At 38.8% G+C, this 22,658-nt stretch overlaps 3 protein-coding genes across 4 annotated transcripts; 1 reads left to right on the top strand and 2 right to left on the bottom strand.

Moving 5' to 3' along the window:
* The first annotated feature begins 98 nt into the window (after window positions 1-98).
* Window positions 99-10,044, top strand: etnppl (ethanolamine-phosphate phospho-lyase). Of its 2 annotated transcripts, none has more exons than XM_023399600.2 (13): window positions 99-294; window positions 769-887; window positions 1,319-1,478; window positions 2,318-2,392; window positions 2,621-2,714; window positions 4,596-4,712; window positions 5,883-5,965; window positions 6,366-6,591; window positions 7,194-7,348; window positions 7,768-7,857; window positions 8,774-8,904; window positions 9,089-9,159; window positions 9,410-10,044. In XM_023399600.2, the coding sequence occupies exons 1-13, from the start codon at window positions 236-238 to the stop codon at window positions 9,497-9,499; spliced, it is 1,470 nt and encodes a 489-aa protein (XP_023255368.1). In that variant the 5' UTR covers window positions 99-235; the 3' UTR covers window positions 9,500-10,044. The 2 variants fall into 2 exon arrangements, with proteins under 2 accessions (XP_023255368.1, XP_087028251.1); XM_087172125.1 differs by having other exon boundaries at window positions 101-294; window positions 9,089-9,153; window positions 9,396-10,044.
* A 1,852-nt stretch (window positions 10,045-11,896) lies between these two features.
* ostc (oligosaccharyltransferase complex subunit) lies at window positions 11,897-13,714 on the bottom strand. The gene is made up of 4 exons (XM_023399592.2): window positions 13,509-13,714; window positions 12,989-13,082; window positions 12,657-12,854; window positions 11,897-12,564 (listed from the first exon to the last, which is right to left on the bottom strand). Exons 1-4 carry the CDS (start codon window positions 13,645-13,647, stop codon window positions 12,546-12,548), a joined length of 450 nt encoding a protein of 149 aa, XP_023255360.1. The 5' UTR covers window positions 13,648-13,714; the 3' UTR covers window positions 11,897-12,545.
* A 1,140-nt stretch (window positions 13,715-14,854) lies between these two features.
* rpl34 (ribosomal protein L34) lies at window positions 14,855-17,609 on the bottom strand. The gene is made up of 5 exons (XM_023399593.2): window positions 17,536-17,609; window positions 17,002-17,073; window positions 16,774-16,873; window positions 15,191-15,294; window positions 14,855-14,980 (listed from the first exon to the last, which is right to left on the bottom strand). Exons 2-5 carry the CDS (start codon window positions 17,064-17,066, stop codon window positions 14,896-14,898), a joined length of 354 nt encoding a protein of 117 aa, XP_023255361.1. The 5' UTR covers window positions 17,067-17,073; window positions 17,536-17,609; the 3' UTR covers window positions 14,855-14,895.
* Between the last annotated feature and the right edge of the window lie 5,049 nt (window positions 17,610-22,658).

Raw genomic sequence — 22,658 nt, 5'->3', positions numbered from 1 at the left:
GTGAAACGGAAACGCCGCCTAGGTGGCAGCACGAAGGAACTGCGCGAGCCTCTTCTGTGTGTGTGTGTGTGTGTGTGTGTGTGTGTGTGTGTGTGTGTGTGTGTGTGTGTGTGTTTCTCATGAGCGCGCGCGCGTGAATATAAAGCAGCAGTTATTTCTGCCGGAGCACATGTAGTTCATCTCCCAGTCAGTGGGGAGGAAAGTACGCGTCGTTCTCCAGCTGGACAACGTCAGGATGTCTTTGGAAAGGTTTGAGAAAAAGAAGACGCTAGACTTGAGGAAGAAGCACATTGGGTAAGATAACTGACATATTACGCCACAAAGTTTCCAATGAAGAAGGCAGTCGTTAACTTAGCTTCTCCATAACTTTATTCTACTGAAAACAGTGTCCTCCTGTAAACTACATGAAAGTCTGTTATCCAGACTTTTTCTACAGACACAGTTATGGAATAGTCGAAATTTCAAGAATTTGTTCCACAACAAACCAAAAATGATTTAGATTATATATTTTTATTAGCTTAGTAGTTTAATGTTTGATTAGTTAATACATTGGCTGCTACGCAGTAAATTCAATCGTTTTTACTTGATATATCCTACTTTATCTGTAAGATCCAGCAATCGTTTGCTTGTGTGCACTGTACTGTTTTTTAAAAGTATATTTATTATATTTATATGTGTATTTATCATTGTGTTACCACTATGCAACATAAAAACCAGAGAGAAGGGCACACTACACACATGCCAATGTTAATTGTAGCTCCTTTGCAGGCCATCCTGTAAGATTTTCTTCAGCCATGACCCTATCAAGATTGTGCAAGCCAAAGGCCAGTACATGTATGATGAAAAAGAGCAGAGCTACTTGGATTGCATCAACAATGTGGCTCATGGTAAACACTCATATACACACACACACACACACACATGCACACATATGCTCTAAAATATTTAGCACGTTAGGTTTCTTCACCTCCATGAAAAACTGAGAAACTTATGAACAAAATAAACATGTTTCTCCTCCTCAAAGCTAATTTGTGGTACACTGCCATTCAGCTTTACAGAGCTGTCATGTAATTAAAACTTGATTTAAAATGACTAAAGCTGGGCGACTTGCTAACTGAGGCAGGAATGTAAAACAGAATGTCACACACTTTAATTTCAGCATATGGCCTCGTTATATACCTTTAATATCAGTTGTGGTGGTATATATTTTCTTTTCACCACAAATCAAAATCAGAATACTTATAATGACTGTTTTTGGTTAACCCTAACCATGAGGACCAGTTCTAATCCTGTGTGCATCCTCTCTTCCGTTTCTCAGTGGGCCACTGTCACCCAGATGTGGTGAAGGCTGGAGCTCAGCAGATGGAACTACTTAACACCAACTCACGTTTCTTGCATGACAACCTTGTAGTCTATGCCCAGAGGCTGCAGGCCACACTGCCTGAAAAGCTGTCAGTGTGCTACTTTGTTAACTCTGGGTATGTCTGCATTTTCTGGCACTCCCCAAACAACAGAAACAACATGAAAGAAGATAAGCCAGACTTGTTTTTAGGGTGTGGATTGGTGAGGGTTCTTACGGGCACAGTACAGATAATGAAAGAGTTACTGAGGTGTACTATCTAGGAGCAGTAAAAGTTGCTCTGAAGCACAATGCACTGTAAGTTAAAAAAAAGGGTATAGTTCAAGCATGTATAGATATCAGGCTTACTGTTATCAGGGAAAAACAACTAATATTTTAAGATAGAAAAGACAGCTGGTACAGCTTTCTACTCATCTGGATTTTCAAGTCTGATATTGATACTAAATGAGAAACCTTAACAGCACATTGAAAGCTAAAAGTGAACGCCCTACATCAGTAACCAGAGTTAGTGTCTAGACCTCCAAACAAAAGAAATATAGCATAAATTATTGCATATTGAGCATTCTTGGTTTTGACACAGACAGCAAGTCATCCAAACGGACCAGTCTGGCTGGTGGTTATTTATTCACACCACTTACTGCAGTCGTGCAGTGTGAACGGGAATTATCTGATCTAGGGTAATAATGTTATACATAATGATCCATATATACTCATAACCAGACAGTTTTAATTAGTCACAGGGTAATAAATGCTTTGATAGAAGTTATAAACCTGAGAACACGAAGCAAAGGTTTTCAAAGGTCACCAGGCACCGGCACTTCCAAAATCACCTCCTATGCCCTTATGGAAAGTAAAACATGAAGCTGTGTCTGACGTGTGAGTGATATCCATGGCTTCACCTGTGTATTTTGTGGTGACTGAGTAACTCAAAGTAACCCTTGCCCCTTTGAACTTCAGTTCTGAGGCCAACGACCTGGCCCTTCGACTAGCATGGCAGTACAGTGGCCACAAAGACATCATCACATTGGAGAAGTAAGTGCTCATTGTTCGAAAACACCTGGTGCTGTGCCAGACGAGCAAAATGAAAGTATGTAAGTAATAATGAGGTTAAAGTCCTTTTATTTAGTGATTTTCTATGTTACACTCATAGCTCTGTCACCATTTATCAATGTTTTAATAGTGATGTTAATTGTCCAGATTATATTGCAATTGAGAGAACTGACTGATGTGGTGCATGACCTGTGTTTTCTTTGTTTGCAGTGCGTACCACGGCCACGTCTCATCGCTCATTGACATCAGTCCGTATAAGTTCCACCAGCTGTCAGATGCTGAGCAGAATCAATTTGTCCATGTGGTGAGTGCTTTGTCTCTCCCCGTCTGCACACTATTAAAACACCATGACTCTACTTGCTCTACTGGGCTTTGGCAGGCTACGGAGTCCTCACACCTTGCACGCACGTGGACATCAGTGTGTATGTGTGGATAAAAGTAAAAAGGATAAAAGGAGAGACAGTAAGAGACAAGTATGAAATACAAGTGCTTCTTTACGACAAAATTCAACAGGGCAAGATGTAACCAAAGTGCTCTTCAAGGGCGGTATTTTAGTGTTGGTGTCAGAGGCAAAGGTTTTAGCTTCTCTCTGAAAGCACTTCCTTAATCACAGAGGACAGAGATAGGAACGGCAAGACAGCAGAAAGGCAGGTTATTATTAACCAACAGCCCCATCCTACAGTGATGTGTAGGAGGAGCATCTCAAAAAAAGCACCAGCAGCTACTGCACCACCGTGATAGTTTCTGTTCTTTTTAGTTGAAAAATGTGACGCACAGAACTACCTGCACAGTCCGTGCAGTTCTACCTAAACAGGATGTTTATGGCTTGGATCCACAGCAAATGTGCACCAACGTGCTTTCATAAAGTCAGCAGCGATGACGCAGATTCTTGTTCTTCTTTCCCAGCACCTTTGTTGAATCTGTAGCATTAATAATCATATGCTGCAATGTCAGTATTCACTGTGTCTTGACACTTTTGCCATTATTTCAAAAGGACACATTTGAAGATGTTTTGCCATCATAAGCTCATTTGAGAAAACCATAGAAACTCTGGAGTGAATGAAAACCTGTGACAGGAGAAGCTAAAAAAAATTCTACTGTATATCCAGAGCCCTCACTGCATTGTATTGTGTGATTCTGTTCCTTCATCATCACCATTGGTGTAGTTTGACATGGCAACTTGAGGAATACCCAGCTCTAGTGTTACATGCCAAAGGCGGGGAAGGTCGCCCGCTTGCATATTTTATTCATGATCGTAGACGATAAAGGAATCAAGCTGCGTTTCAGATGCTGGTCATTGAGGTCTTTGCTCGCCTCTTCACAAAAAGATAATACAATTCTTGCTCTCATACATTAAGCTCCTAAAACAGCTATGGCTGTTCATCACATATGTTCACATAAATCTCCAGATGCACACAAGCCTGGGTGGACAAGTGTAGCCAAATGTTTCAACATATGGTGGACAGATCAGTTAGAGGAAGATCTGTTACTTTCATATATGATTCATTTCATAGAACAGCACGTGAGAACAATCGAATACAGTGAGGCCCAAAAGTCTGAAAGTGGTCTGAGACTTTTGGACCATACTACCATACTACCATAAGGCAGGTGGCGTTTTCATCTGAGACAAATATTAGGCTGGTAACATTTTGCATTTAATTACGTAGAACGCTAAGTCACAACAAAAGTTTTGCATGTTCTAATCAAAATCGACCCAAAACAACATCTTCTTACTAAAGGCCACGGAAAATATACTGTGTTACCATGGTACATACTGTATAATGATCCTAGACTGTTTGGGGTTTTCAAGAATTTATTGTACTTACCGTAACAGTTTATTAGCAGGAAAGGTGTGTGCCAGCAGTCAGTCATACTTTGTAAAACTACAATATATATAAAATCTGGAAATGTATCAAAGCAGTTGGTTCAAATGACTTATTTTGTTGTTGTGTTGCTGGAGCCATCCAGCTGTAATTAGCTCCTCTGTTTCCCTCATGCAGTGCATTTTCGAGTGCATCAAAACTACAGTTAAATATCAGGATTAATTTTACTTGAGCACTGACCCTTTTTAATGTTATTGGTCCATTTTTCGTTGTGAACCCACTGCACACTATAGGATTGGGATGCAACCTTGTTTCCTTGAATCTGCTTTAGTAATCATCTCAAATTCTTGCCTCCTAAACAGGCCCCGAGCCCAGATGTGTACAGAGGCAAATACAGAGCAGACCATCCTGATCCTGCGACAGCATATGCAGATGAAGTCAAAGATATAATAAACAAAGTCCACAAGAAAGGAGGCAAGGTACAGTTTGCGTCAGTATTGTTGTGTTATCAGATGTCACTCGACACAAGGTCAACCTAATGTTGCAACGATAACCTCAGGGATGTGTTTATCATATGGCTACAGATTGCTTAGTTGTCTTTTTTTTTTTTTTTTTAAGGATAATTCATTTTCTTTTGTAGGGAGAGGCCCTGGATAACAAAAAGTCTTATGCAGTGTTATAAAACTGGTATGCTAATGTGTTAGCATGCGCATAGGATTGAGATTTCTACTGTACTACAGTTTGTGTTGCTTCATTTAATATCCCCAAACTGTGGTGTGGTTCTTCAAGTGCTTTTCAGACTAGAAAAAAACTAAAAAAATAGGAAAAGATTTTAAAGGTCAAATTTATTCAAGTATGACAGCAACATGGCAGTTTGTTATTTACATATATATATATATTTATATATATATATATATACATATATATATATATTTATATATATATATATATATATATATATATATATATATATATATATATATATATATATGTATATGTACACACACACACACACACAAATGTCCAATGGTAGTTTCCTTGTTACTCCCTTTTATTTATTACTTTTATTTCTGGGTGCTCATTTGATTTTCCACCTTTTCCTTTCCCCCCCTTTTCTCTCCTCTTTCACTTTTTCTCATAATTCTCAGGTTCAGGCCAAGGACTGTGTCTTTTAGGGTCAAATCCCAGATCACAAGAACATGTGTAGCGGACTCTCTGTGTCCAAACTTGTCCACCTTTAATCCAATGTTTAAAAGCACAACCCGAGGGTATGTCCATGCATCCAGTGGTGAGAGGGACGTGTTGTGAGCCCAGAGATCATACAGAATACATGAAGCAGTTTGTAATGGATGTTTGTGCAGATAAGCTTCTACAGGACGAGACCAGCATTTTGTATAGAGTATAGTAACACATGGAGAGATACATGTATGTTATTATATATTGCACCCTGCTGATCTTATAAATTATACAACTGTTTACTTTTTTCAAGTGAATGCACTGCCAAGAAATTTTCATTTTTCGCTACAGTGATCTACGGTGACTTTCTGGCCAAGCATTGCACAAGTCATAGATGCCAGGACTCCTCCTCTTTTCCACTTTATCAGTCTGGCTTCAGACTGATAGAACTGGTGTGTTTTTCTCTTGCACAGATTGCTGCTTTTATTGCTGAGTCACTGCAGAGTTGTGGTGGGCAGGTCATTCCCCCTGTGGGCTACTTCCAGCAAGTGGCAGAGTACGTACCCAAGAGGCTGCAGAGATTCATTCATGTTCATACTTAGTGCCTCAAAGTAAATTTTAGAAGTTATTTACTGTTCAGAATCAGTTTGCAAACACAAAATATGTTCAGGTTTCATTCTGAAAGGATTAATTGACTGCAAAGTATCTTCAACATGTAGATGATTTTGAATCCTACAAAACATGGAGTACACACTGAAATGTACTAATTCTAGCAGGTGCACCAGAATGCATTTGATGATTAATGTATTTAAAATAAGATAAGATGGCCTTTGGCAACGCTACTTTATAGACAAATTTGTTGTGTCTTGTACTGTTGTATTTATTTGAGTGTCTGATTACATGAGTGAATCCCTGAGTCTGCCTCCACACCCATGGATTTTCCTGCCCCTGCACAGACATGTCCGTAAGGCAGGTGGCGTTTTCATCGCCGATGAGGTCCAAGTGGGCTTTGGGCGTGTTGGCACCCACTTTTGGGCCTTCCAGCTTCAGGGAGAGGACTTTGTGCCCGACATTGTCACCATGGGAAAACCTATAGGCAACGGTCACCCCATGTCATGTGTGGTGACGACCAGAGAGGTGGCAGAGGCCTTCATGTCAACTGGAATGGAGTATTTCAATACAGTAAGAGCACAAGATTAAAATGTATAAGTTTGATGTAAGTAATACAATTAATTTTTTTTAATGATTATTTAAAAGAATTATAAGAATTGGCAAATAACTGAGGCAGACAACAGAGGACACATGTGATCTTTGCTTTGTCTCCCAAGTTGACCAGAAATGGCACTGACCTGACCTCATCCTTGACATAAAGTTCCAGTCCATATTTGCAAAGCGTATCAACACATCTGTTTTCCACATTATGGGTGAAAAAAAAACATTCAAGCCAGATTTATTTTTCATTGACAGTCTCAGATTACAGTTATTTCCTGTGAAAGAAAAATCTCTCTTGTCATACTGAATGTTGTTGCAGTTTGGATCTTTTCCAGTCACACAAGATACAGTAGTTGAGTGTGTTTGAGAAAAGTATTTGTCTTTTATCAGTCAAACACAAAAAAAACACTATGATAATGGAAGTTTGTAATATATTTTATGACTCAAACTGCTTTGCGGTCCTGTTCTCAGCATATATAATCTCCCAGTCATCCAGCAGCAGATTTCCTCAGCGGTGTGAACCTAACCTTGGTGTAAACTTTCCTCTCTGTGTGGGGTTTTTAATTTCTCAGTTTGGCGGTAACCCAGTGTCATGTGCCATCGGACTGGCCGTCCTGGATGTGATTGTGAAAGAGGATCTCCAGGGTAATGCGCTGCGTGTGGGGCGATACCTGACCAATCTGCTGGAAAAGCAGAAAGAGAAGCATCCACTGGTCGGAGATATCAGGTAGGCAAAGACGCAGGCGCGCAAACACGCACGGGTACAGTATGAGCAACAGCTGATTGGGTTTGTGTATATCCTGTAAAGCTGATCCCGAAGGCTGCTGATTATTTTCTGACCAGAGTTTTTAATACCAGAATATTTTTAAATCGTGATCCTTTAAATCCTGGTCCGACATGTAATTCAGTAACTTGACAGTATTTCTGGCTTCAGCTGTTCTTCCTGTGAGGCATTGCACTGCACTCCCCCGTCACTGTCAGTTAAACATTGTGGACAAGTCTGCAACATATTTACCTTGGACTCACGGTTGCCATTGTATTCTAAAGATAAACATTACAATGATAAAGTGGTTGATTTTTAACATAAAACACTTCTCAGCAGATGTGTATATGATTCATTAAATCAAATGGTGTCACATCATGCAGGGGTTGTGGCCTCTTTGTTGGGGTGGAGCTTGTGAGGGACAGGTCGAAGCTCACTCCTGCTACAGCAGAGGCTCAAGAAGTCATATATAAGTAAGTATAAGTGTGACAGAAAGAGCTCAGATTAAAGTTGGATATCTTGTTAGTCATCAAAAAAGTACAATTCTCTGTCCTCTGGTGAAAACTGCAATCATGCTTCCACAGTTATGTTTTACTACAAACAGGCGACATCCCAGACACAAAGTTACAATAGCTTTGAAAAACACTAATCTCATATCTCACAGAGGGCTTATCATATAATAAAGTGAGATAGTTAAAAACTGCATCACACACACTTTTGTGTGTAACATATGAGAGTGAGAGCTCATTACCGCCTCCTCCTCTTAATCTATTAATGATATTTCAATTACACAAGCCCTTTCATATGCAGCCTTTGAAATCAATATGCTGCATATTACGCCATTTGTAATTATTATCATGACCTCAAACGATCTCAGTTAAACTTTATAATTACTAATTGATCAGTTCTTCCAGTCTGGTATTAATGAAATCACAACAGTGGGTCCCCTGCATTATGCATTCAAAAATAGACATAATGATAAAAGAAAGAGACACCATTCACAAAAAGAATTACCTCAAGATTTTACAGAATATTATTATAACAGAACTCCCATCTTAGTATGACAGATAATGCTGACTTATCGATACCTGACATTTGATTAAGGCAAAATATCAACTCAAAAAAATTCATGTTAAGATATTTTGCGACGGCAGGGAAAGCACAGGTGTAATTAATATCACTTATTAAGGATGCCTCCATTGAGGCCTGCCTGCCGCTGTGTGGCTCACTGGACAGAACAGAGCCATCGTTAGTGTCATTAGTTCCACCTGTGCTTTTCCTGCTATGACAAAATATCTGCTGGGAAAAGGGGCATTTTAAGTTACTCAGCTTCTTTATTTAAACTTATACACAGCTATAGAGTGCAAAATAATTTATATTTTGTGCCAGGCTGAAGCAACAGCACATCCTTCTTAGTGCTGATGGACCACATCGCAATGTGCTCAAATTTAAACCCCCCATGTGCTTCACTACGGACGACGCTGACCTGGTGGTGGAGAAAATGGACCACATTCTCACGGGTACTTAACATTTCCCTATTCATTTTTTTTTTTCTCTCTGTGGTGTTGTCTAGGACGGTGTTTCTAGAACATGTCGTCATCTTTCTGGCTTGTACATCATTTAAAAAGACCAAGGTGTGTAATCTTAGCTTACTATCACTGAAAGAGCTCTTAATCATGTGTGTTATTGTGTCTGTATTTCCAGAACTTGAGGAAGCATTAGGCTTGAAATTGCCCAACACAGTGAATCCAGAGAATGAATGCAGTAAAAGAAAGGTAAGTGTGACTTTGCTGCACATCAAAACAGACTTTCTATCCTGTCCCATAGAGTAGCCTACGCTGTCTTTTTTTTGGGGGGGGGGGGGTAAAACATCTGTCAAATATTATCACATCTTTGCATGCGGACAGAACCTAAATAGCTGTTTTTTTATACAAAAAGTACAAAAGAGCTCTCTAAATTTCCAAATTTTTTTCAGCTTCATTGATTTTTAATCTCAACTTTATCTGTTCATGATTGTATCTCAAGCTGCCGACTGATGAAAATGGACACCAGTATCACAGTGGTTTAGTACAGAGCAGAGGAAGCAGTCAACAAACCAAACCCCTCAAGACATAAAGCTTCTTGTGAACTCAACACTGTATCTTTTACATAGTTAAAGAACTGATAAAAGAAATACATTTTGGAGGTAGCAGAATTCTGGGGAATAAGTGCCTTAGCATTTAACCTAATAATGATGATGATAATAATAATGTACTGTATGTCTATGAGATTGCAGTGTCTTCTCAGGTATTATTTTTAATTAAACAAAGGGATGAAGCCACTTGTTTAGCATAGCATGTCTAATATAGTCTTACTGTGGTGCAAAAACTTTCCTTAATTGTGCAAGTTACGATACTACATGAGGTGTTTTTTGTTTTCATTTTTGCCAATATTCACATGGCCATGATTATCAGGGAATTATGGTTTTACTAAATCAAAATGTATATATGTATATGAAACATGCAATGGTGTCTTAATGTGGCTTTTGCATTAAAATACAGCTTTAATTACTGAACACTGATTGCTGTTTTTGAAAGTCTGGAATATCTGTATAGACCGTTGCATGTTCTGTGGAGAATCGGTCACTCTGTATTAAATAAAATACCGTATGTGAAACTTCATTGATCCACAGGGGAAATTGTAACCCTGACTTCTGCTTTCTAGGAGGGTCAGCTTGACTGAGTGCATGTGGAATATACTTGAAAGTGAAAACTAGCCATTCTACTCTGCCTCAGCCAAACAAACATGGACTCTGTTTGACAAGTCTGCATTTATTTACCAAAGCTCCCATGTTCTTTCTTAACGGCCGTTTCCGTGCTGCCCAAAGAAAAAGAAATGTGAAATAGTCTGTCTTTAGTGTTCATGAAAGATCATGGTCTTCTTCAGTCTCAGGAGGCTCAGGATTAGCCAAAGTCTGAGGCTATTCTCCAGAATGTGGAGGGGAGCTGATAAGAGGCAAGTGACCCACTCAACAAATTCAGTGGGGAGGAAGTGCCACCCAAAACACTCTACACTAATTTTAATGTTCGAGTTATTTATTTATTTTTCTTTACTTTTTTTCATTGAAGGTTTGTACTTGCATGAAAAATATAGGAAACTGAATACCTTGTACATAAATTCAAAAGCCACTGATAACAATATGATGAGATTATTTTTCACTGAAGAAGAGAAGTGCAGCTGTGGCTGCTTTAGTAATGATGAATAGTTTTAGTATTAGAAAGACTTCAAACTAAACTTTTTGGATATACTATTTAGGCTCCAGACAGTCTGTGGATTTAAATGTGTATTTTGACAGGAACAATGGACTTGATGTATTTGAGGCCTGCAGATACTGCACGTTATAATTGCTTTCCTGGTGGCTGTGTAATATTTCCCTTTCAATATTATCACATCCATATGATGTAATTCACTAACTACAATTTGCCATTGGCTTTCTGCATTGCTCAATCCTAAATTTTGTGATATGTGGTGCTTCTGTTGAACAGCATTTGAATCTACAGCTGTGAACTGCATTTCCCATGTGTACTTGCATGGCAGAGCACAGGTGCATGAGCCCTGGATTTCTTTTTTGCTTTAATGAAGGTCTAGTGTCCATATTTGGACTTAAATGCATTAAGCCTTGTTTTTTCCTCATACTCGTCTGTTTTGCCCTCGAGAACCTGATGAGTGGGAGGAACTTCATAGAAGGAATGAGTAATGTCTTCCTATCAAGCAGTATATAAAACTGCCTCGGATGATTTGTAGCATTATCTGGAAACAGAATGCAAATAACGTGAGTAATGGTTCCCAGAGCTATCTCTTATTATGGTATTGAGCTATTTTATACTGTTTTTTTTAATGTCTATCGCCACACAGCCAGAAAACTAATTTTTTTTATCATTCACAATAGAGAAGGATACCCCCCACACCCCACCTCGAGAATACAGGTTTAAGAGGTGCCACATCCCATTACCTTTGGTCATCAGATGGTGTTTTTTACTACATGCAGTGCTGAGCCAAATAGTAACAACTATGCAGTGGATCTGAATTCAAAATTTTAAACGAAAAAGGCAGACTAGAGAATTCCAGTCATTTCTAATGTGAACTTTGAACAACCCTACAATCTGTGGCACTCACTTAAAACGCAGTAATCATAGGAACCCAGTAAGTTCTGCACTCAGGACTAATATCTATGAATGATTTAGCTCTATAAAACATTGATATGAAAAAGCTGAGATGTTGAGGCTCTCTCTTTCCAATGTTAGTGGACTTGGTGGATCTATGACGCCACCTCCTGGACAGCAAAATACATTGCTTATGTGGAGTCCACATTTCCCTAATACTGCATATGCAAAGACGCCATAGAACAAATTAACTATATCCCCTACAACAGCTGGAGTCATGTTACTCCTTGCCCAGTTTAGTTCTAGTTACATGTAGTTAGACCTGTTAAATGGATGCTAAAAATGTTTGTGATAAATGACAACAAAGAGCTCTGAAAAGAAAGATTTATTTCACAACCTTGTACAAAAATGCAACTGTGGCAGGTTCAACAGGCTTTCTCAATGACTCCTTACCAAAAACAGACAATTTTTCAGATTATTACACCCCCCCTACATGATTCACACAGTGCTAATTGTGATTTCAAAGCAATGGCTCAATCCCCATAGTGTCCAGTAACTTCCTTTCAGTTTTCTTCTCCAGTGTCAGACATATTTCACCCGATGCAAAGTACTGAGTGAAGTGAAAGTCAAAAAAATTCCTCCAGGTTCAGTATACTGAAAAATAGCTGACTTTTTACAGTTTTCCTAGTTTTGTCAAGAAAACATGAGAAAATTAGTCATGATGATGTGCCAGTACCAGGGGTCCATGTGCCAAGGTCCGCTAAAGAGACAAAGCATCTGTTGCACTAATTTGTTTGGAACACTGGAGAAAAGAGGATGAAAGAAAGTCACTGAACACAAATGAGACACAGCCAGTCAGACTGTCAGTGCAGCCAGGTCTAATTTCTTCAGGGTCAGTGCTTTCAGTCCTTACTGATTGTTGATTATAGTTTAACCATAATTTTGGCTGAAATCTTCTTACACCCACATATGTCATCTCTCCATCCAAATCTGTTTGTTAAAGTGGGCTGGCTGTCTCTTTAGCCCATGAGGTATCCTCTGAAAAGACAAAAGATAGATTTGTAAAGACGGTGACAATTTTCTAAGACAGACTGGTATGACTGAATGACAAATTTCATGTTCAGACTTACGGCAGCTTCATGCGCATGAACACTCTGGCCATGAAGAAGCTGAGGAGGACACTGACAAAGCCAATGAAGAGCAACAGGAAGCGGTTGAGTTTGGGAATGTTTGGTGCATTGGAGCGGTCCAGGATTATAAAGCCCAGACCTCCCATCGTGAAGAGGAAACTTGAGGCCAGCCCTTCCATGATGTACTGGCCATTTACCCTGGAAAACAAATGTGGCTGCATTACCTATGCTTTACTTGTACATCCCATGTTACTTTATCAGTTCTCTGCTTTAGGTGTGTTGAGATCTTGTAAATTGCTTAATCTGTTAATGATATGTTATGATTGTCATACCTGTATGCCAAAAAGGCAACTGGCCGCTGGTGTCCATGTTCATCAGTCATTGAACCCACACTGGGTGGCTCTACAATAACATCGTAGATGATACCTGTAGTGTGAACAAAATAGTTTGAATTAGCTATCAATCAGACCATAACACAAATTTAAGTGCACTCAGTGTGCGAGCTCATTAAACAGCCAATTGATCATTTTAAAGACAACAAAACTACTAAACCTACTTTAGAAATTGATCTTAACTACTACTGATAGACAATATTCACTTTTGTGTGTCAACAAAGATGCATTCAGTTAGTGTCTGGTACTAGCTTAGCCGGAAAATTAGCCTCACCTCTCCTACTTTATTTACGTGCATGCTTTCCCAAAGCTAATTTACAAACTCAACCAAAGCATACAATATCTGACATTATTTCAGCAGTACATGAAAGAGCACTGACATTAAATTATATGCTGATAAATTTAGCTCTTGATACAGCTAGCCGTCTGGCATAATTGTTAGCTTAGCAGATTCTTTTACCTCCTGTGATGAGAAAGTAGGACACAATAACGACCGCATACACAGTCATAGCAGACGGCATATGCAGCCATGACGGTTTCTTCAGCTTTATATTTGGACATTCAAGCACAGAAAACGGTATGCTGTATAAAGTCTCCATGGTTTGTGGAAATGGTGCCTATCACCACTGTACAGCTGCTGCCGCTGACTGAGTTCCGTCTGAGCAGCGACTTCGTTGACGTGTCCCGGAAGTACATGTTTTTTTCTACAGTCTGTTGCTTCTAATGACGATTTTTACTCATAGATTTTATTCGGCGATTTTAATGTGATGTTCCATTTTTAGCAAAATATTTCCCTGGTGTTTTATCTTAGCTTCAAGGTTGATGCTTGAATCTTTTAAATTTTGGTGCACAGCATTGGTACGGTCTGATCTGACGTAAAATTAAAGCGACAGTAATTAAGACAACACAGGTCAAATTTCAGAGGAAAAACATTATAATTGATTGTAAATTAACCGTGTCTGCCCCAAACTGTAATAGGTTATTCCCTGGCTAAAGCCCTGTCCCTCCACCAAGTTCGGTGCAAGTCGGTTCAGTATTTTTTGTGTAATCCCACTGACAAATATATAGACACAGGTAATTAAATCTAAGAAAATAACTCTTCAGTTTAACCTTGTAACTTCAGTCTTCACTTTGCTACATTCTAACTATGGCAGTCCTCACTTTGAGTGACCACCTTGATGGGTTCCCAGTTTAACTTTGATGAATTTTGACTTGGTCAAGTGTGGTACATGTAAATGTCTCATAACACTGTTAAGGCGTCAATTGTCATTTGTCAGTAACTAAAGTTAGGTTCAAGTAGCCTCTGATGTTCAGATGATTAATGACTATCTGCTTCACTATGGGAATAAGTAACATTTACCATGTTACTTTTGCACCAGGCTGTAGATTTAGCGAGTGGCTTATCCTAATGCAAAACACTGCATAAAATTTTGTTATAGGATGATGTATGAGAACTCCACTTTAATTTGTAGTATCTTAGCACTCTGAAAAGCTACATTCAACACCATGTCCCCCATTTAAAAAAGACATGACTTTTTAAATCAGTCATGCACCTTCGGAACTTGATGAAAGCTCTTGAATTTGATACCATTCAAAAGGCACTGTGTTTGCCCTAATGTAAAGCTGAATTCTTAAAGTTCAACAATCATTTTGTTATAATCTTACCATCTTCAAATACCTGTCCATTTTCAACTTGCAGTTATGGTATTCAACTGCAATGGTCCCATTTTATGTGCAAGATTTTCATAGATAAAAATTAACCCAGTAACGTATACCAAGGCATCACAAATCACAGCAAGAAATGGATTTGTTTGTCATTTTTTATTGTGGCAATACAAATACACATTTTACTTAGATTTCTGGCTCTGTGCCTGTGCCTTGAGCACCTTGACGACGATCTTCTGCTCCTCAATCAAGAAAGCACGCTTGATCCTGAGGATAAAAGCAAAAGAGACAGTTTAGACAAAATGCATCAACCATTTAAAACGTGCATCAACAGCATCCCTGAACACTCAATTTGATTCCCTTTTCTGTCTTTTCAATATAAAGTTTGTATGACTTCTGTCAATGTCAGCAAGGCAAAGTCTTCATCTACTGACTTCTCAGTTTGGGCCAGTTCATAAAAAGAAATACGTCTCTTACCTGTCACGCACACACTTGGCGCACATGGAGCCTCCGTAGGCCCTGCTGACGTGCTTCTTGGTCTTGGAGAGTCTCATCAGAACCTGAGGTCTAACAGCCCTTATCTGTAAAACAAAGAACACAGCCATGATGAGAACAAAGAAACACTGTCCCACACGTTCACAGCAGTGAAGCAATTTGATAGTCTGTATGCTGAAAAACAACCAGCTTCTGGATTGTAGGCTACTAAGTACAAAGGATAACTGACTACCCTGCTTTTGCAACAAATCACATAGTAAAAACTGTACAAGCAACTTGGAGGTTGTAGATTTAAGCAACTTGCCATGCCACTGAAAGAGATAGGCCTTCTGTCACCACAGGTAGTGACAAAAATATGCTCCATTTATTTATACAACCATGATAGTTCAACAACTGTATGATGATTTCATACAATTCAGACCACAACTTCAGTGGAACCATATTTGTATACTATTATGTTCCTAGATAGACTGTACTGATCATATTTTGACTATGATCTTAAGAAAATGTCTATTACTTTGATGTGCACTTTCGCTTTCAGGTGTATAATACTACTCTAACTTTGGGTTTAGAGATGGATCTTAATTCCTCATCCTCCTTATATTCTGATTTGACAACCAAGATTGTATACTTGTATGCAAAAACTAGAAGCTGATGAATTCACATATTGAGGTGGGAGAACTTGTTCTTGTTCTCCACTGCAGTGCTTGTCTTGAGACCTCTCCCAGAGCCAACTTTTAATGCAACAGCTTTTGACTGGATCACAAACTGCCACACATGGGTCCCTCCAGCCACTTGATTCACTCTTTTCAATTCATATCACAACTCTTGTTAACTTTTCCCAAATTAATTCAAATCAATCCCTAAATTTCAGCTCATGTTCAGTAAGTATAAATAACTTAAGTTTACTAAAAATCCCAGTCCTGGGAGAATGACTGTTTCAATCAAAAGCGTGTGAATTAGAATTTCACCTAACATTACATTCAGCATCGACAGTCATAACTGTTGCCAAACGCCCAGAATGCTAGCAAAGCATTAAGTATTAAATTTACTCCAGCTTGTATCATTAAAGATACAATGACACAAATTCAAGGAAGCTACAGAAGACATCACATAGATCCTTCTATGAGGTTTGTGTCCATAATCTAGTTTGGAGGGTTCAAATCATGCAAACAACAGTTAAATGTTGATTCTTCTGGTTCCATGTGCAAATGATCAACAACACTTCCATTTTACATCTTGCTGACAGTTAATAGCAACTTCCCAGACAAATCAGAGGGACTGGGTCAAGACTGGAACAGCAATTCAAACAGGAACCAGTATCTTTACATGTTGTGGCAGGGTCACCCATATTTTTGCAGTAGATAGTTTTACTGGAGTTGTAGTCTAAAAAGAACAACCATCATGTCATATCCAGCACTAGTAAAGCTGACTGATGCAGGTATTTAGGCAGAGCAGAAAAGCGACACACACCTCAAAAACACACCAATGCTATAGAGGCCTCACATCTACACCATGATGGGCAAAACAAGGACCCTTCACCAAAACACAACGGTTATACTTACTCCACGCAGTCTTCCTGGGCAGATGCCACATGCTGACTTGGGGGCTTTGCCAACCTTCTTGGTGTACAGGTACACGATACGGTTACCAGGCGTCCGGGACCTGCAGGACAGCGCGGGAAACAAGGCAAAATGTGACAATTACACAGCTGGTTGATATTTTCAAATTGCAATGTTGTGTCCAACTTCACAAGCAGACAGCATAAGAGTTTCTAAAGAAAGCTCACTTACAGTCTGGTCTTGTTGGAGGCGGTGTTGTAGGACAACCTACGACGGTAAGTCAGGCGCTGCACCATCTTGAAGCTACAAACAGACAAAATACTCAGTTAAATTTGGAACATGATGCTCGGATGCTAACTCTGCTAGCCATGCTACCGATGTTACGGCTTGAGATGTTGGAGACTAGCCTCAATATAACTCATCAAAACATTGGCCAACTTAAGTTGCCCAACCGTGTTATTTCATGGAAATATTGTCTACAGTTTAACTGAATGTTGAAAGACAACAACTATCTATTAGTCGTTAGCTACGGCCATTTTATTAGTCCTATCAGTATTTAGACACCGGCCTTTTAGAGACCAAGGGACGGCATGTTTAAAATGTCCCACAAAACCCACTTACTACGGCAATTATCACATTATTGGAATCAAAGACTTGATATTAGTAGTGTCTTTCCTTTAAATAGAAAACATTTGACTCTAAAACCTAGGATTGCAGTGGATTATTAAACCATAATGTTTCGGAGGAAAGCAGGAGCCGCCATACCTGCTGTCGCCGTAACCGGAAGAGGAAGGAGCGAGGTTGATGATGAAGGTTAAAGTTCCTCCATACCGGCTGTTCACTGCTACTCCTGCCTATTCTGCCCCCTGCTGGCGTTTGGCTTTTACTACACACCAATGCTGAGGTAACATGCTACAATCATGTATGTATTATAAGAACTTATAATGTATTATAAGAACTTATAATACATCTATGGCTACAAGTTGTTAAGTAGAAACTAAGATTTATGAATTGCTCTTTAAGTTGCTTTAGCCAACAACTTACTTTAATTTTGAACTAAGAGTTTCCTTACCAGGAGTTCAACAAAGATTATTTTATCTGAAACAATTAACAAATGTGACGAGTAAAGTATAAAAAATGATATAGAACAAAATAAAACTGAATAAGATGGTACATACCCACTCAACAATGGACATACTCTCACAATTGGCAAATATAGTAACCTAAATATGTCCAATATTAAATTAAATCGCCTCTAAATTTCCAAAATACACTGTACAGTAATGCTGTTCGCGGCTTTTTCCACTTTGAAGTTTTTTTTATGTTGATTAGGTCAAGGCCCACATCCACCATGATTCAATTGTTTTCAAAATGATAAAAGGAGTGCAGGTCAGGACAACTCCTTGATGTCCCATAAATGTCGCTTTCTGGTTGGTTTAACCTCATTTGTATAAAAGTACCTTTGCAGTAAAGATGACACTTTTATCAGATAAATGGATGGCCTATTGAATCTGAAGTTAGACATACACACCAAACCCTGTTTATTTTTATTTTTTTTCTGGTGACTCGTCAGTGAAAATCTGAGCAGGATTCCCAGCAGGAAAAACACAGGTGTAATCAATTATGTTTACAAAGGCTGCCTCCCCTTTACATTTATAAGTTCCAGAGCCCTGTTGTACTTGTTGTCCTACTACATGCCCTGGCACAACTGAATGAAACAGTCACAATTAAAGTAATTAGTTGCACCTGTGTTTTTCCTGCCTGACAAGTCAATATATTCAACATGAAAAGGAGTTCATGCTGCCTAATCCTCAACTGAGTCCCACCCATTTCTACAAGCAAGGAGGAGTGGCAGTGACCAAAACCAAGTTATACATTTTTAAAGACGATACATATGTTGTCCAGTAGATGGCAGCAGTGGTGTAGATAGCTGAGAGGTTACAGGATTGCACAGAGTATGAATTCTGTTCTCAATCATTGGACCATAGTGCAAATATCAAATTATACTACACTGAACATACCTTTTATGCAAATGATTGCCCCAAAATAATGTAAATGTAAACATAATTCTTTAAAAAAAAAAACCTTTTGTTTTTTTTATTTGCAAGAGATCTTTTAACTGTGGTGAATGCATGTGCATGCACATAACTTGTTCTGCCCATTTTGAGCTAAGTGAATTTAACTGACACAGTTTGACAAATCTTACATACTACTAATGTAAGAGCTCACTTAAAATTATGTTTGTGTTTTGTTTCTGTACAGGGTGAGGGGGCTAGAAATTTTCAGTGTGAATTGCACTGGAACTGCATTTACTAAAGATGCGGTTATCTACAAAAATAATAATGTAAAAACCATCAAAAAAATCATGTCGACGAGAAATGTAGTGATATTTCTATTTTTAGGTTTAGCCAAATGTAAAGTTGAACACCAAAACCCATGATTTAAAGCAGCACAAACATTTTTATCATTCCTCTAAATCCTTCTGAATTCTTGCAAAAATGTTTTCAATATTTTTATTTTTTAGTATCACCACCCTAGTGTTTCTTTTCCAAAAACGTCCATAATTAAGTCATCGAAAAAGTGTAGTAATAACAATAATTTAATCATTTATTCAGATAAGTGTTTTTCTAACAATCCAACTGATCACCCCTATGAATCTACATGGAGTGCGCCAGTGCCTTTTGAATGTTTCTTTATGAAACAAAAAGTCCATGCAATGCATGCTGACAAACAATATCCAGTTACTAGAATCTGCAGCCTACACACTCAATCTGTTAAAATGAGAGCGAAATAGCTAAAAATGTCTCCCAATCAAAGAGTTGCTGTGTCACAAACAGACATTTGCCAAGCTCAGCCAACAGATGGTGAGCTTGGCAACCTTTTAGATGAAGCATTTGGCGAACGCAAAGTTCAGTGACAACACAAGGCCCTGTACAGTGTGTTGGCACATTACACATCCGTTTTAATGGCATGAAACTAACTGTCTAGTTTTATGCTTTACTTAGTCAGTCCTCATGGGCTGGGTTTGGTTTTTCCTTTACAATAAGAAGTTAATTATGTTTGCACTGTGTTTAATCAATACCCATAGAAATGTTGTGTAATCATTAAACTAAAAAATCTGATGTTTGAAATTCTACGTGTTTACAATAAGTGTCATGTTTTACAAATGGCACTATAGTCATTAGATTTTTGGTTTTGAGAGAGACAAAAGTCTTAGGTTTTGTCTAGATTATATGTGAGAGATACATATTCCAAGTTTGTTTTACATAGCAAGTTACGCACACGAGCCAGAATTCATTGTGGTACCTGGAGTTCACAGCAGAAAGCATTGGTCATTTTTTATGTCAGTTTGTGACAAGTATTAGAATAGCCCTCACTCCCCCCTCACACAAAATGTCAATGTTTCTTTCAACTAGAAACTTTTTATTACTGGTGACCTCCACAGGTTGAATCTTGTTCTACATGATCTGTTAAAGGATTGATTTGATTAAGTCCAGATGTGATGTGACCCGGGATTAACCTGTTCTTCATGAGAGGTTTCTTACAAAGGGTGCCAAGGAGATTTGTACCAACTCCAAGGGACACTGAGGCACATGCACTCACATCCAAATAATTAGTAACATCTGCAGGCACTCTGTCTTAATCTTGTCAAAAGTAATTATTAAGATTAATAAAACCATATCTCAATGTAACGTTAAATTTAGACCAATACATTTACGATGGTTAGCCTTTACTCTTTACACTTTGAGGATGCCTCTGATGCCCACGTCCCCTCCCTCTCACTCAGTCCTGACTAGTCAAAGATGAACCATATCACCTTAAGTGCACTCGATTATGCAAGCCTCTCCAACCCCCCCTCTCCACATCTCCTTGGGCCTTCTGTGTAATCTGCTGAGATTTAAACCTGCTGCTCCTGTTTAATAAATCCACTGCGATTAAAATAGGATTACAGCTCTGCTTTCGCCTTCCTAATGACATCAGAGCATGAAACATTTTTCAACTTTTTTTTTTTTTTTTTTCAGTTGTGGGGTTTTTGCTGAAGCTCACTCATTCCTCCCTCCTACTTGTCGTAACCAGACAGGCAGCGATGATTTTCAACTTCTTCCCCCTCCAAAAACTCATCCCTGCAGCCCAGCAGGTCAGCCCATCTGTGGAGCTGTTGGCGAGGATTAACCTTATAATGCAGCACACATCCTGTATCAATGCTGTTCTCCTTCACATCAGACTCCTCAATGACAGATAATATGCAAAGAAAATATGCCTCAGTGTCAAGTTGTTGTTTGCTTGAACCATTGAAACCATCACACAAAATCAGCTGCACAAAACAACCCTCTGCTCCTCCAGTGCACCAGTCTGATCATTGCTTTGTGGCCGCATCTCATGGATGTAAAGCCATGAAATATTAAACACCATAGTCATCTACCAAAGGTCATAAGGACACACTGCATATGCTGTCCCTCCTGCTTTTAGTCATGTGAAATGAGGGATGTAGCAAACAGATCAATACAACTCTTTTGTCCTGTTTGTCCTTCCGTAGCATTGTCCTGCACTGGTTAAATGCTATAAGGTCACAAAAGGCAAAGACTGATTGGATTTTTACTTCAGCTAAGCTCATGACCCTAGCAGAGAAATCTATTTAAGATAATGTATTCTACTTTAATACTCAACGTAGCTTAACAGCTTTCAGCCAAACGTAAAATATTGACGTGAAATGTTCTGTTCTTTAGTTTCTGCTGAACTTCATGTGTTTACTGATGATATAAAAGTTACATGGAAACAATCAAGGTTTTAATTATTCCAGGTTTAGCATCCTGACAAAGTCTTGCGCACACACTCAAACTTACCTTGGCTAAAATACACTATACCTCCTCTCTCCAACAGATTAAAGATGAGTCCGCCATGTTTTATAAGCTCCAGACAGTGTTTACTGGGTTTTTAAGTGAGCAATTGATGGAAAAAGATTTATTTTCTGCAGTTTTAAATGTTGAGTCAAGTGTTGTGACTATTAATTGCCTCACAAAATCCAGAACAAATCTCTGCAAAATTGGTTGGAGACCACTGTTTCACTTGTTATTTACATGATTTATAATAACTGCAGCTACCTGAGTAAACCTATGTAAGACATGACACTGAGGTTATGTCTTCTATAGTTTCTTCTGGGAAGTTACACATAGTTTTTAGCCATAATAGCAGCGTGGTTCTAATGACGGCAATGTTGTTCTTTCAATCGGTCCACTGTATGTTTACAATAATAAAATATTCCAAAAGAATAAATACATGTATTGTATATTCCAATTTAATACAATAATACAGCACAAATAACACAAGGTACAGTAGAACCCATAAATGAATGGATGCATGGAAACTTATCCAGTTGAATACGATGAATGTAACTTTTCAGGTCTCTTCAAAATTACTTTTTTTAAGTTTTGGGTGGTTGTTTGGACTTACTACCTCAGTATTTCTGGCTGCACTATATATTTATATGGACCACCAGTGAAAGTAGGGTCTCACTTTCACACTGTGCGCTCGTGCCTAATCAGCTCCAGCACTTAGTGATCAGTCTTGCCTGTGGATTATCAATTCATTAATCTCTTTAGAGCTGCTACTGCTAAAATGATTATTCCCATCCAGCCCGTTTTTCACCAAAATGGTCTCTCCCATGTTATCTTTGAACAGTCTTGCTTTTGTGCTGTAACTCTGAGGCAGACCATTTCTTTTTTGGAATAGATTTACTCAGCTGTTTTAAGAGCCTCATTGATTCACTATTTACTATCAGAGCATCCCATTGGTGCCTGTGCCCAGTCTGTTTTGCTGACCGCATTTTCCTAAGGGGCAGGTGGTCTGTCCAAGCCTCTTTGTGCAGACTTGTGGTGGTGGTGGTGGTG

The sequence above is a fragment of the Seriola lalandi genome, unplaced genomic scaffold (assembly GCF_002814215.2).
Source record: "Seriola lalandi dorsalis isolate HSWRI2012SDOR001 ecotype SW California unplaced genomic scaffold, Sedor1 jcf7180002052086, whole genome shotgun sequence".
In the NCBI taxonomy this organism is placed as follows: domain Eukaryota; kingdom Metazoa; phylum Chordata; class Actinopteri; order Carangiformes; family Carangidae; genus Seriola; species Seriola lalandi.
Note: the sequence above shows the minus strand (reverse complement) of the source record. Positions and strands in the feature narration are given on the sequence as shown.

What these genes read in the sequence shown, in the direction of transcription:
- ostc (XM_023399592.2), bottom strand. Translation starts at nt 13,647, where the DNA reads ATGGAGACTTTATACAGCATACCGTTTTCTGTGCTTGAATGTCCAAAT. An exon ending in CTACTTTCTCATCACAGGAG is followed by an intron (nt 13,083 to 13,508) that starts GTAAAAGAATCT and finishes TTCACACTACAG; the next exon opens with GTATCATCTACGATGTTATT. An exon ending in GTTGCCTTTTTGGCATACAG is followed by an intron (nt 12,855 to 12,988) that starts GTATGACAATCA and finishes TTTGTTTTCCAG; the next exon opens with GGTAAATGGCCAGTACATCA.
- etnppl (XM_023399600.2), top strand. Translation starts at nt 236, where the DNA reads ATGTCTTTGGAAAGGTTTGAGAAAAAGAAGACGCTAGACTTGAGGAAG. An exon ending in GCTCAAGAAGTCATATATAA is followed by an intron (nt 7,858 to 8,773) that starts GTAAGTATAAGT and finishes ATTTTGTGCCAG; the next exon opens with GCTGAAGCAACAGCACATCC. An exon ending in AATGGACCACATTCTCACGG is followed by an intron (nt 8,905 to 9,088) that starts GTACTTAACATT and finishes CTGTATTTCCAG; the next exon opens with AACTTGAGGAAGCATTAGGC.
- rpl34 (XM_023399593.2), bottom strand. Translation starts at nt 17,066, where the DNA reads ATGGTGCAGCGCCTGACTTACCGTCGTAGGTTGTCCTACAACACCGCC. An exon ending in GCCTCCAACAAGACCAGACT is followed by an intron (nt 16,874 to 17,001) that starts GTAAGTGAGCTT and finishes GCTGTCCTGCAG; the next exon opens with GTCCCGGACGCCTGGTAACC. An exon ending in GCCCAGGAAGACTGCGTGGA is followed by an intron (nt 15,295 to 16,773) that starts GTAAGTATAACC and finishes TTTGTTTTACAG; the next exon opens with ATAAGGGCTGTTAGACCTCA.